The sequence below is a fragment of the Salvelinus fontinalis genome, chromosome 4 (genome assembly GCF_029448725.1).
Source record: "Salvelinus fontinalis isolate EN_2023a chromosome 4, ASM2944872v1, whole genome shotgun sequence".
Lineage (NCBI taxonomy): Eukaryota > Metazoa > Chordata > Actinopteri > Salmoniformes > Salmonidae > Salvelinus > Salvelinus fontinalis.
The window spans coordinates 15,433,753-15,445,930 of NC_074668.1; the positions used below are offsets into that span (position 1 = coordinate 15,433,753).

Below are 12,178 nucleotides of genomic sequence, written 5' to 3' on the forward strand. Positions count from 1 at the left end.
TATGGATGAAGGGGAGGAGACAGGTTAAAGAAGGATTTTTAAGCCTTGAGGCAATTGAGAGGTGGATTGTGTATGTGTGCCATTCCGAGGGTGAATGGGCAAAAAAAGTGCCTTTGAACGGGGTATGGTAGTAGGTGCCAGGTGCACCAATTTTGTGTCAAGAACTGCAACGCTGCTGGGTTTTTCACACTCAGCAGTTTCCCGTGTATATCAAGAATGGTCCACTATCCAAATGATATTCAGCCAACTTGGCACAACTGTGGGAAGCATTGTCGTCAACATGGGCCAGTCCATCTCCCGACGAATTGAGGCTGTTCTGAGGGCAAACTCAATATTAGGAAGGTGTTCTTAATGTCTTGAACACTCACCGTATATACTCAATGCATGTGCCAGCAAAATACTCAGCAAGTTGTTAGATCACCACCTTGTGGCCAAAACTGATGTTGGGGTAAGGTTTTTATTGAACCAATCACGATCCTTATAAAAGGCAAATAGAATGAATGGCATACAAATGTAGCAATGAAAATTAATTAAGGTAGGTGGAGTAATGTTTTCAATTCTTTGGACCATTCCCACTGTCGTATGCATAATTAAAGTTGATCCGGTCTTGAAACATGGGGATGGTGTCGTGTCCTGTGATTTTGCTCTTCTCAATGGACGTGTTGAAACCGTTATCTCTGAACATCCCACTTTTCAGCATGTGTTCTGAAAACTTCCGATAACTGCCATTAAAAGTTGTCTGATGGGATAGGAAAAATGAAACAAAATCAGGTTCAGACAGATCAGTGCAAATAATCATGTTTTTTTGTTTGTTTTAGATTTTCATATTGTTTATGGCATCTTTCTTACAGGCATTTCATGAACGGTTGGTCTCTTGCTTCCATAGATTTGGCTTGATGTCTGGTAGAATGGGTGGTTTTTCTTCGTACTGAAATAGACAAATATTTTCTCAGTGCATTGATCATCAAAAGCAAACAACCTTTTTGGTGCACAACATTTATTAGCAAAATGGTTAAAGGACTAATACAACTTTTTATTTCTCAATCTGTTTGTAACATATTTTAGTTTTGGGAACATATAACTGTATTGAGATCAAATGTTTCATCGATGAGAAAATGTGCAGAATGTTGGCCAAAAACCATCTTGCATCACCTTCTCCGACTACCGGCCACTGGGTTTCCTCTCATCAACATATTTGGTGGTGAGTGGAAATGCCAACCGGATACTTAAGATTTATACATCCGGTGAAACATCTGGCTCATTGTTCTATCTGTGACAGCGGTGATTGTCAGACCAGGAGACATTCAGAAAATCTTCTCACTAAAACATCTGTAGCGTCCGACCGGTTTGGGCTAACCAGGGATTCTGTCTTTCCATGTATGAAAATGTTATTCGATGCATTTCTATGGGCTAATAGCAGTAAGACCAAATTCAATGTTCCATTAAATATATGTTTATTTTCTACCTACAGGGGTCCTAAAATTCTAAATCAAATAGCAAAAGTATCCTTGGTATGACCATCTAAAAACAATTCCATTTGTTAGCTGAGTAGAAAACCATCCAATATTAATTTCTTTAGTAAAAAAACACGTGCTGCTGATAATACTGCCATAGTCGTCAAGGAAGAGGCAGAGGACATGTACAGTTGAAGTAAGAAGTTTACATACACCTTAGCCAAATACATTTAAAATCAGTTATTGACAATTCCTGACATTTAATCCGAGTGAAAATTCCCTGTCTAACGTCAGTTAGGATCACCACTTTATTTTAAGAATGTGAAATGTCAGAATAATAGAGAACGATTTATTTCAGCTTGTATTTCTTTCGTCACATTCCCAGTGGGTCAGAAGTTTACATACACACAATTAGTTTTTGGTAGCATTGCCTTTAAATTGTTTAACTTGGGTCAAACGTTTCAGGTAGCCTTCCACAAGCTTCCCAGAAAAAGTTGGGTGAATTTTGACCCATTCCTTCTGACAGAGCTGGTGTAATTGAGTCAGGTTTGTAGGCCTCCTTGCTCGCACACGCTTTTTCAGTTCTGCCCACAAATTTTCTATAGGATTAAGGTCAGGGCTTTGTGATGGCCACTCCAATACCTTGACTTTGTTGTCCTTAAGCCATTTTGCCACAACTTTGGAAGTATACTTGGGGTCATTGTCCATTTGGAAAACCCATTTGCGAAGAAAAGCTTTAACTTCCTGACTGATGTCTTGAGATTTTGCTTCAAAAATCCAAATAATATTCCCAACTCATGATGCCATCTATTTTGTGAAGTGCACCAGTCCCTCCTGCAGCAAAACACCCCCACAACATGGTGCTGCCACCCCCGTGCTTCATGGTTGGAATGGTGTTCTTCGGATTGCAAGCTTCCCCCTTTTTTCTCAAAACATAACGATGGTCATTATGGCCAAACAGTTCTATTTTTGTTTCATCAGACCAGAGGACATTTCTCCAAAACGTACGATCTTTGTCCCCATGTGCAGTTGCAAACCGTAGTTTTGGAGCAGTGGCTTCTCCTTGCTGAGCGGCTTTTCAGGTTATGTTGATATAGGACTCGTTTTACTGTGAATACAGATACTTTTGTACCAGTTTCCTCGAGCATCTTCACAAGGTCCTTTGCTGTTGTTCTGGGATTGATTTGCACTTTTCGCACCAAAGTACGTTCATCTCTAGGAGACAGAACACGTCTCCTTCCTGAGCAGTATGAAGGCTGCGTGGTCCCATGGTGTTTATACTTGTGTATTATTGCTTGTACAGATGAACGTGGTACCTTCAGGCATTTGGAAATTGCTCCCAAGGATGAACCAGACCTGTGGAGGTCTACAATTTTTTTCTGAGGTCTTGGCTGATTTCTTTTGATTATCCCATGATGTCAAGCAAAGAGGCACTGAGTCTTCAAATGCATCCACAGGTACACCTCCAATTGACTCAAATTATGTCAATTAGCCTATCAGAAGCTTCTAAAGCCATGCCATCATTTTCTGGAATTTTCAAGCTGTTTAAAGGCACAGTCAACTTAGTGTATGTAAACTTCTGACCCACTGGAATTGTGATACAGTGAATTATAAGTGAAATCATCTGTCTGTAAACAATTGTTGGAAAAATGACTTGTGTCATGAACAAAGTAGATGTCCTAACCAACTTGCCAAAACTACAGTTTGTTAACAAGAAATTTGTGGAGTGGTTGAAAAACGAGTTTTAATGACACCAACCTAACTGTATGTAAACTTCCGACTTCAACTATATGTGTTGCCCATGTATCTGATGCTCTCTGGCCAAAAGGAGTATGGCATGTCATATTCGTTTTGGCCAGACAGCATCAGATACTTGGGCTACATATAGTAAGCCAGAGGGGTGCTCTTTTGCTCACTCGGATACTTTTTCTAATGAGATCGTTTCAGCCACTTGCGAATTGAAGGAAAGTTGGAAAACTAGCTGTTATTGGCAGTGATGTTTGAATCTCTCTTTGTTTTTGGTCTATTAAAGAGGATCCTGTACTTTTCAATACTTTTTCGCCTGTAGTTCTGAAAGTAGCACTCATGAGCCGAAAGTGGTCCCCGACAATTGTACATCTCTGTCTGTCTGTCTGTGTGTGCATGGGAAACATATATTTACATTGCCAAAGCAAGTAAAATGGACCAACAAAAGTGAAGTAAATATTACACTCACCCAAGTTCCAAAATAATAGAGACTTCAAATGTCAAATTATGTCTATATACAGAGCTGTAACGACGTGCAAATAGTTAAAGTATAAAAATATGGGTTGTATTTACAATGGTGTTTGTTCTTCACTGGTTGCTCTTTTCTTGTGGCAACAAGTCACAAATGTTGCTGCTGTGATTGCACAATGTGGTATTTCGCACAATAGATACGGGAGTTTATCAAAATTGGATTTGTTTTCTAAATCTTTGTGGGTCTGTGTAATCTGAGGGAAATATGTGTCTCTAATATGGTCATACATTTGGCAGGACGTTAGGAAGTGCAGCTCAGTTTCCACCTAATTTTGTGGTTTGTGTGCACATAGCCTGTCTTCTCTTGAGAGCCAGCTTTCTCAATAGCAAGGCTATGCTCCCTGAGTGTGTATATAGTCAAAACTTTCCTTAATTTGGGGTCAGTCACAGTGGTCAGGTATTCTGCCACTGTGTACTCTCTGTTAAGAGCCAAGACGAGAGGAGTGGCGCCGAAGGAGATCGCTGCCGTTTTACGTCCCGTAACCAATTGTGCTATTGTGTACGTTTTTTTTGCATTATTTGTAACTTATTTTGTACATAATGTTTCTGCCACTGTGTCTTATGACCGAAAATAGCTTCTAGATATCAGGACAGCGATTAATCACCCCATACTGGAGGAATACTTTTTCTTCAATGAGACGGAGGGGAAGGATTTACTTCAGACACCCAACAAGGCCCCCCTCCCCGTCATTCACAGGCAAAAGAGATGGAGGTAGCGTGGACGAAGGTCCGGGTGCCTTGTAAGGATCCGTCGCCGAGAGGGTAATCTACCTTTACCATCGGTCCTATTAGCCAATGTACAATCAATCGATAATAAAATAGACAAACTACGATCGTGTATATCCTACCAACGGAACATTAAAAACTGTAATATCATTTGTTTCACCGAGTCGTGGCTGAACGACGACATGAATAACATACAGCTGGTGGGTTTTAAGCTTTTTTGGCAGAATAGAACAGAGGCCTCTGGTAAGACTAGGGGTGGCGGTCTATGTATATTTGTAAACAACAGCTGGTGCACAAAATCTTAGGAAGTCTTGAGGTTTTGCTCACCTGAGGTAGAGTATCTCATCATAAGCTGTAGACCACACTATTTACCAAGAGTTTTTATCTGTATTTTTCGTAGCTGTCTATATACCACTAGAAACTGATTCTGCCACAAAGACCACACTCAATGAGCTGTAACCGGCCATAAGCAAACAGGAATATGCTCATTCGAAAAACGCTCGCTCCTAGTGTCTGGGGACTTTAATGCAGGGAAACTCAAATCCGTTTTACCTAATTTCTACCAGCATGTTAAATGTGCAACCAGAGGGAAATAAAACTCTAGACCACCTTTACTCCACACACAGACGCATACAGCGCTCTCCCTCTCCCTCCATTTGGTAAATATGACCATAATTATATTCTATGGAAGCACCAGTGACTCGGTCAATTAGAAAGTAGTCAGATGAAGCAGATGCTAAGCTACAGGACTGTTTTGCTAGCACAGACTGGAATATGTTCTGGGATTCTTCCGATGGCATTGCGAAGTACACAACATCAGTCACTGACTTCATCAATAAGTGCAACGATGACGTCATCCCCACAGTGACCGTATGTACATAACCCAATCAGAAGCCATGGATTACAGGCAACATCTGCACTGAGCTAAAGGGTAGAACTGCCACTTTCAAGGAGTGGGACTCTAACCCGGAAGGTTATAAGAAATACCGCTATGACCTCCGACAAACCATCAAACAGGCAAAGCGTCAATTGTGGGCTAAGATTGAATCGCACTACACTGGCTCCGACGCTCGTCGGATGTGGCATGGCTTGCAAACTATTACCGACTACAAAGGGAAGCACAGCCGCGAGCTGCCCAGTGACACAAGCCTATCAGACGAGCTAAATTATTTCTATGCTCGCTTCGAGGCAAGTAACACTGAAGCATGCATGAGAGCGTCAGCTGTTCCGGACGACTGTGTGATCATACTCTCCGTAGCCGATGTGATTAAGACCTTTAAACAAGTCAAACATTCACAAGGCCGCAGAGTTACCAGGACGTTTACCAGGACATGTACTCCGAGCATGCGCTGACCAACTGGCAAGTGTCTTCACTGACATTTTCAACCACTCCCTGTCTGAGTCTGTAATACCAACATGTTTCAAGCAGACCACCACAGTCCCTGTGCCCAAGAACACTAAGGTAACCTGCCTAATGACTACCGACCCGTAGCACCCACGTATGTAGCCATGAAGTGCTTTGAAAGGCTGGTCATGGCTCACATCAACACCATTATCCCAGAAACCCTAGACCCACTCCAATTTGAATACTGCCCCAACAGATCCACAGAAGATGCAATCTCTATTGCACTCAACACTGCCCTGGACAAAAGGAACACCTATGTGAGAATGCTATTTATTGACTACAGCTCAGCGTTCAACACCATAGTGCCTTCAAAGCTCATCACTAAGCTAAGGAACCTGGGACTAAACACCTCCCTCTGCAAATGGATCCAAAACTTCCTGACGGGCCGACCCCCAGGTGGTAAGGGTAGGTAACAACACATCCGCCACGCTGATCCTCAACACCGGGCCCCCACAGAGGTGAGTGCTCAGTCACCTCCTGTACTCCCTGTTCACTCATGACTGCATGGCCAGGCACGTCTCCAACACCATCATCAAGTTTGCCGATGACACAACAATGGTAGGCCTGATCACCAACAACGATGAGACAGCCTATAGGGAGGTCAGAGACCTGGCTGTGTGGTGCCAGGACAACAACCTCTCCCTCAACGTGATCAAGACAAAAGAGATTATTGTGGACTACAGGAAAAGGAGGACCGAGCGCGTCCCCATTCTCATCGACTAGTTGAAGTGGAGAATGTTGAGAGCTTCAAAATCCTTGGTGTCCACATCACCAACAATCTAACATGGTCCAAACACACCAAGACAGTCGTGAAGAGGGCATGACAAAGTCTATTCCCCCGCTTCTTTAATCAGAACAACAGTTTTCAGCTGTGCTAACATAATTGCAAAAAGGGTTTTCTAATGATCAATTTGCCTTTTAAAATTATAAACTTGTATTAGCTAACACAACGTGCCATTGGAACACAGGAGTGATGGTTGCTGATAATGGGCCTCTGTACACCTATGTAGATATTCCATAAAATAATCTGCTGTTTCCAGCTACAATAGTAATTTACAACATTATCAATGTCTACACTGTATTTCTGATCAATTTGATGTTATTTTAATGGACAGAAAATTAGGTTTTCTTTAAAAAACAAGGACATTTCTAAGTGACCCCGAACTTTTGAACGGTAGTGTACATATTACCTCGACTAACCGGTGCCCCCACACATTGACTCTGTACCGTTACCCCCATATAGCCTCGGTATTGTTATTTTACTGCTGCTGTTTAATTATGTTACTTTAATTTTCTATTTTTTACTTAACACTTTTTCTTCTAAAAGCATTCTTGGTTAAGGGCTTGTAAGTAAGCATTTCACTGTAAGGTCTACTCCTGTTGTATTCGGCCCAAGTGACAAATAAAATTTGATTTGAAATAGTATTCTAGTTTGCTCAGTTTTTTTGTTCATTCTTACCAATGTGTCAAGTAATTCTATTTTTGTTTTCTCATGATTTGGTTAAGTCTAATTGTGTTGCTGTCCTGGGGCTCTGTGGGGTCTGTTTGTGTTTGTGAACAGAGCCCAAGGACCAGCTTGCTCTTCTCCAGATTAATCCCTCTGTTGGTAATGGCTTTGTTATGGAAGGTTTGGGAATGGTTGTAGAATTTAACAGCTCTTTTCTGGATTTTGATAATTAGCGGGTATCGGCCTAATTCTGCTCTGCATGCATTATTTGGTGTTTTAAGTCATACATGGAGGATCTCTCTCTCTCACACTCCCTCTCTCTGCTGTGTCCACTGAGCAGTTGGGCTAGCCCTGCAACCTCATTGGATAATACTTGGCCGGCCTCTTGCTAGCTGTCACTCAAATGCTAGGGTCTCATTGGCAAGAACTCGAATTGCTAGGGGGCTGGCCCACATTGGGGAAAGTGGCACAGCAGTTTCAAGATAACAGTTGCTTTAAACTAGGGATTCCATGGCTAATTGAGGTAAAACAATAATTCTGCTCATAGATTATGCATGTATGAACTACACATTGACACATCCGGTACAAAGTGGTAGGTTTAAAAAATACTTTGTCACCAAAACATAGACATTTCAGGCAGTCTTTTCCATACAGCAATTACACTAAAAGGGCATTATCATTTTCACAGTATTATTCCACCCTCAGTGTATACACTAACCTATCTGGCTATCTTATTTAAAATTAGGTTAGTCTTGTTATTGTGAACGTCTAGTTTCAATGTTGCATACACACAAAAGCATCGAGGCTACCCTGTGAGTGGTGATAATGCAATGGGGGAACACAGCGTTCCCAACCGCATTGCGGGTTCGCTTTAAATGAGCACTTTAACATGCTGTAATTAGGATTTACCTGTAGCCTTGAAAGCAATCGGGGTTATTAAAACGCTTAGGAAGATTTTTGTCCACTTTGTAAACGTCACTGGTTTTCATAGCTTCATTGCCGTCTGATGGATGAGTTCCCACATAGTTTTCAGAATCCATGATTATGAGACGAAGGATTCGGGCCCCGATGCGCACGACAACAAGGAGTAGGCTACTGTTTAAATGAGTTGCTACCAACACAACTGTAACGAGGTGACGTCGGAGGGTTGGAATCATAGAGATCCTATTTTACGGGCTATAGAGGTAGGAATTAGAATACTAGAATGATCATGAACCTTATGGTATAAAAATCAGGGAGTTGGTCAGCCATGGTTTGCCAGTGTTGTGACAAGATATTGTGTAAAACAATATATTTGAAGAATTATCAGAACTGTTGTTACGTAACTAGGAGTGGTGGGTGCGGAGTCAGGCGCAGAGAGCAGAGGTTTAAGGAAAACCGTATTTATTCCGGTGAGAAAAGGTCATGCCAAAACAACAGGCGAATAAATGACCGGCCCAAAACAGGACACAAACAGTCCGGAAAAATACAAACAATACCATCCACTAAACAGAACAGAGAAACAAGCCCGTACAAAAGCAGGCGGGCATAACAGGCTTAAATAGCCCTAAACCAAACCCCAAACGAGAAACAGGTGAAACCAATAAGACATAACCAACAGAAAAGGAAAAGGGAATCGGTGGCAGCTAGTAGACCGGTGACGACGACCGCCGAGCGCCGCCCGAACAGGAAGGGGAGCCACCTTCTGTTGAAGTCGTGACAACTCTATGTTAGCCAGCTAGCCAGTTTTAGCAGAATGATTCTGTAAATGTTTCCAATTAACTACCAATATGACAACATTCCATAAAAATAAATGCAGCCAATCCACAGCCATACAGTGGCTTAATAATTTGATTAAAGGACAAATTGTAAATGCAACAAGTAATGATATTGTATCATATAATAGCACTCACAGCTTTCCACAAAAATACAACATTTAGACATTTATGGTCTGTTTACATACAGAACATTTGTATAAAGCCCATATAAACTGTATTTATAATTATATAACAATATTGTAGGTTGACAATAATTCTATTACACAATTTGAGATATATCCCATGCCTTACTTTTATTTTCAGGTAATGCATCACCTCTGCCTCTACTTCCATTCATTCCATTTTGATTTCTCCCTAACCACAATAGCTGCCATTTTCAACTCATTCTGGAACTTTGAGGGTTTATGACATAGCCTAGCCTCTCTATTAAAAAACATGTCAATGGGTGCATCAGGGTCGCTTTGTTCAGAGACTGATTGTGTATTCAATTTCGCCTTTAGGTGTAGAATTGAGTTGTCAATTATAATGAAAATTTATTAAACAGGCACTGCAATGTAATTGTCTATTTCAAAACATGTCCAACTAGGAGAGTTGGCTATAATGTTTCTGAACATTATTCAATTGTAGGCCCATTTTTTTGATATTTGAGAAAGAAAAAAAAATCCTACAAAGAATTAAGACATAATAATAGGCTATAGCCTAATATGACTGTTTCAATGTACTGAAACTAGACATATGCAGTCAACATAAATATAACAGTCACAAGGCACAGGGAATTTCTTTTGCAAGTATAAATAAGATTTACCATTTAAAGTTATAATTTTCAAATGTCAGTGTTACATTCAACAACATATTTAAAGTAAATAATTCAACAATAACATTTAAGTAAACTGGCTAGTCAATTTCTTCCCTGGATATGAAAGTATCCTAAATTATTGTATTAAAATGCTGTCATTCTGACATAAGGGCTGAGTTTTCATCACATTTCCTGCTTCACAACTGGCTATACAACGATGAGAAGCATAGGATTATGGAGAACTGTGGTGCTGTCCGTCTCTCGTTGGCAGTGACAGCCACAGTGCATTATTACTCACGGTACGAGTTTGAGACTGGCCGAGCGCGTACCAAAAGTAATAATGGACCGTGAAGCAGGCAGAAACTCTTATCTTCGGTTTATCTGTGGGGGAAAAAAATCCCAGGTTTGATCTGGCTATGAGAAGCCAACAATCCTCTATATCCCATTGTACAATATTGTAAAATTCCATTGGGCATTGAGGTTGGGGTGTGAGATTATAGCTTCCATCTATCTGAAACAAGAGAAGAAAAAATGTAATATTAGCCGACAAAACCCACTGGGCACATACTGGTTGAATCAACGTTGTTTCCAATTCATTTCAATGAAATGACGTTGAACCAATGTGGAATAGATGTTGAATTGACATCTGTGCCCAGTGGGAATTTGATGTCAAAGGTACATGAGCTTTACCAATATCTAGCCTATATTATAGGGCTGCATTTTGAATAGCAGAACAATAATCAGGCCTAGAGGGCAGCATGCATAGCCTAACACAGTGGTTCCCAACCTTTTTCCGCTACTGTACCACCTACGGTATTTTGCTCTGCCCAGAGTACCTCTGAGTACCTCTCCCTCATGTGCATTTTACCATTAGGCATATGGTCTCATAAGTCTTCTCAAGTACCCCCTGTGGATAGGCCAAGAACCCCCAGGGGTCCTTCTCCATGAAGCCTGCCCACTGTTCACGCCATGTTCGTCTAGTTTTGAGTTACATTTGAATGAGTTTTCAACTAATGTGAATTCAACTTGAAAAAAAAAATCAACAAGTCATTGGGTTTAGGTTAAAAGTTGGCAGAAAAAAAACACGAATTGCCCTTAAATTGATTACTTTTTGCGAATCCAATCAGTTTTCCACGTTGATTTTGTTCAAATGACTACATTGATTCAACCAGTGTTTGCCCGGTGGATAATGATGTTTGCATTTTCAAGGTATTATTGCAATAGTGTGGGTAGCCTAGTGGTTAGAGCGTTGGACTAGTAACCGAAAGGTTGCAAGTTCAAATCCCTGAGCTGACAAGGTACAAATCTGTCGTTCTGCCCCTGAACAGGCAGTTAACCCACTGTTCCTAGGCTGTCATTGAAAATAAGAATTTGTTCTTAACTGACTTGCCTAGTTAAATAAAGGTAAAATAAAAAAAAATAAAAAAATTTGAACAAAATCAACGTGGAAAACTGATTGGATTCACAAAAAGTAATCAATTTAAGGGCATTTCGTCTTTTTTTCTGCCAACTTTCAACCTAAATCCAATGACTTGTTGATTATTTATTTCTTTTTCAAGTTGAATTCACATTAGTTGAAAACTCATCCAAATGTAACTCACAACTAGATGAACATCACGTGAACAGTGGGTAGGCTTCATGGAGAAACATTTCAGTGTTTCAAGTAATCAAAGGACAAATAACAAATTGCATTTTCTGAATAAAAAATGACAGAGTACTAGTTTTGAATATATGTTACCTTTGTATATCACAACTGCATCATGATAATAATGACTTTTACGTTTTCTCGGGGAAAAATAAAGTTTAATCTATAATGGTGAAATGTCCTCCCTACTTACCATAGAATGGAGAACAAAATGCCAAGCCTCTTGAGTCTACCTGGTTGCAGCTGCCACATCACCTCTATTCACTTGACTGACTTGTTGGGCTATTTTGCCATCGCGACCATCTCCCAATATTGGTTTCATCACAGTACAGGCTACAAATGTGTATTTCCCTTCTGTTCCGTCGCTGCCGAATGGAGAGGAATGGTATAGCCTGCCCGTTTTGGAAGTGCTTTTTATGCATACCTTCCTGTTGCGGCCGGGAACTGGACGGTCATTCCCAAGCCGGAATTCCTGTGTGTGTTTCCAACTGATAAAATAAGTTGTAAAGCACAAACACCCTCCATCCTGCTGAAAATGATTCACGAATGACATCTTCAAAGAAGTACGTGCTTTCTAGCGTCCATGTGTAAAGCAGCTTGAGTTCTAAAATCCATTGTTTGTGTTTGTAAAAATCTATTAATTAGACCAGAATTACTGTAATTCATCCCAT

The 12,178-nt window shown here is 40.7% G+C and overlaps 1 protein-coding gene across 1 annotated transcript; it reads right to left on the minus strand.

Moving 5' to 3' along the window:
• Positions 1 to 438: 438 nt before the first annotated feature.
• On the minus strand, positions 439 to 11,898 carry LOC129853143 (piercer of microtubule wall 1 protein). Its single transcript, XM_055918872.1, has 4 exons — positions 11,701 to 11,898; positions 8,219 to 10,373; positions 850 to 928; positions 439 to 739 (listed from the first exon to the last, which is right to left on the minus strand). The coding sequence occupies exons 2-4, from the start codon at positions 8,464 to 8,466 to the stop codon at positions 554 to 556; spliced, it is 513 nt and encodes a 170-aa protein (XP_055774847.1). The 5' UTR covers positions 8,467 to 10,373; positions 11,701 to 11,898; the 3' UTR covers positions 439 to 553.
• Positions 11,899 to 12,178: the final 280 nt, after the last annotated feature.

What these genes read in the sequence shown, in the direction of transcription:
- LOC129853143 (XM_055918872.1), bottom strand. Translation starts at nt 8,466, where the DNA reads ATGATTCCAACCCTCCGACGTCACCTCGTTACAGTTGTGTTGGTAGCA. An exon ending in GATTGCTTTCAAGGCTACAG is followed by an intron (nt 929 to 8,218) that starts GTAAATCCTAAT and finishes TGTCTATTTCAG; the next exon opens with TACGAAGAAAAACCACCCAT. An exon ending in CAACCGTTCATGAAATGCCT is followed by an intron (nt 740 to 849) that starts GTAAGAAAGATG and finishes CTATCCCATCAG; the next exon opens with ACAACTTTTAATGGCAGTTA.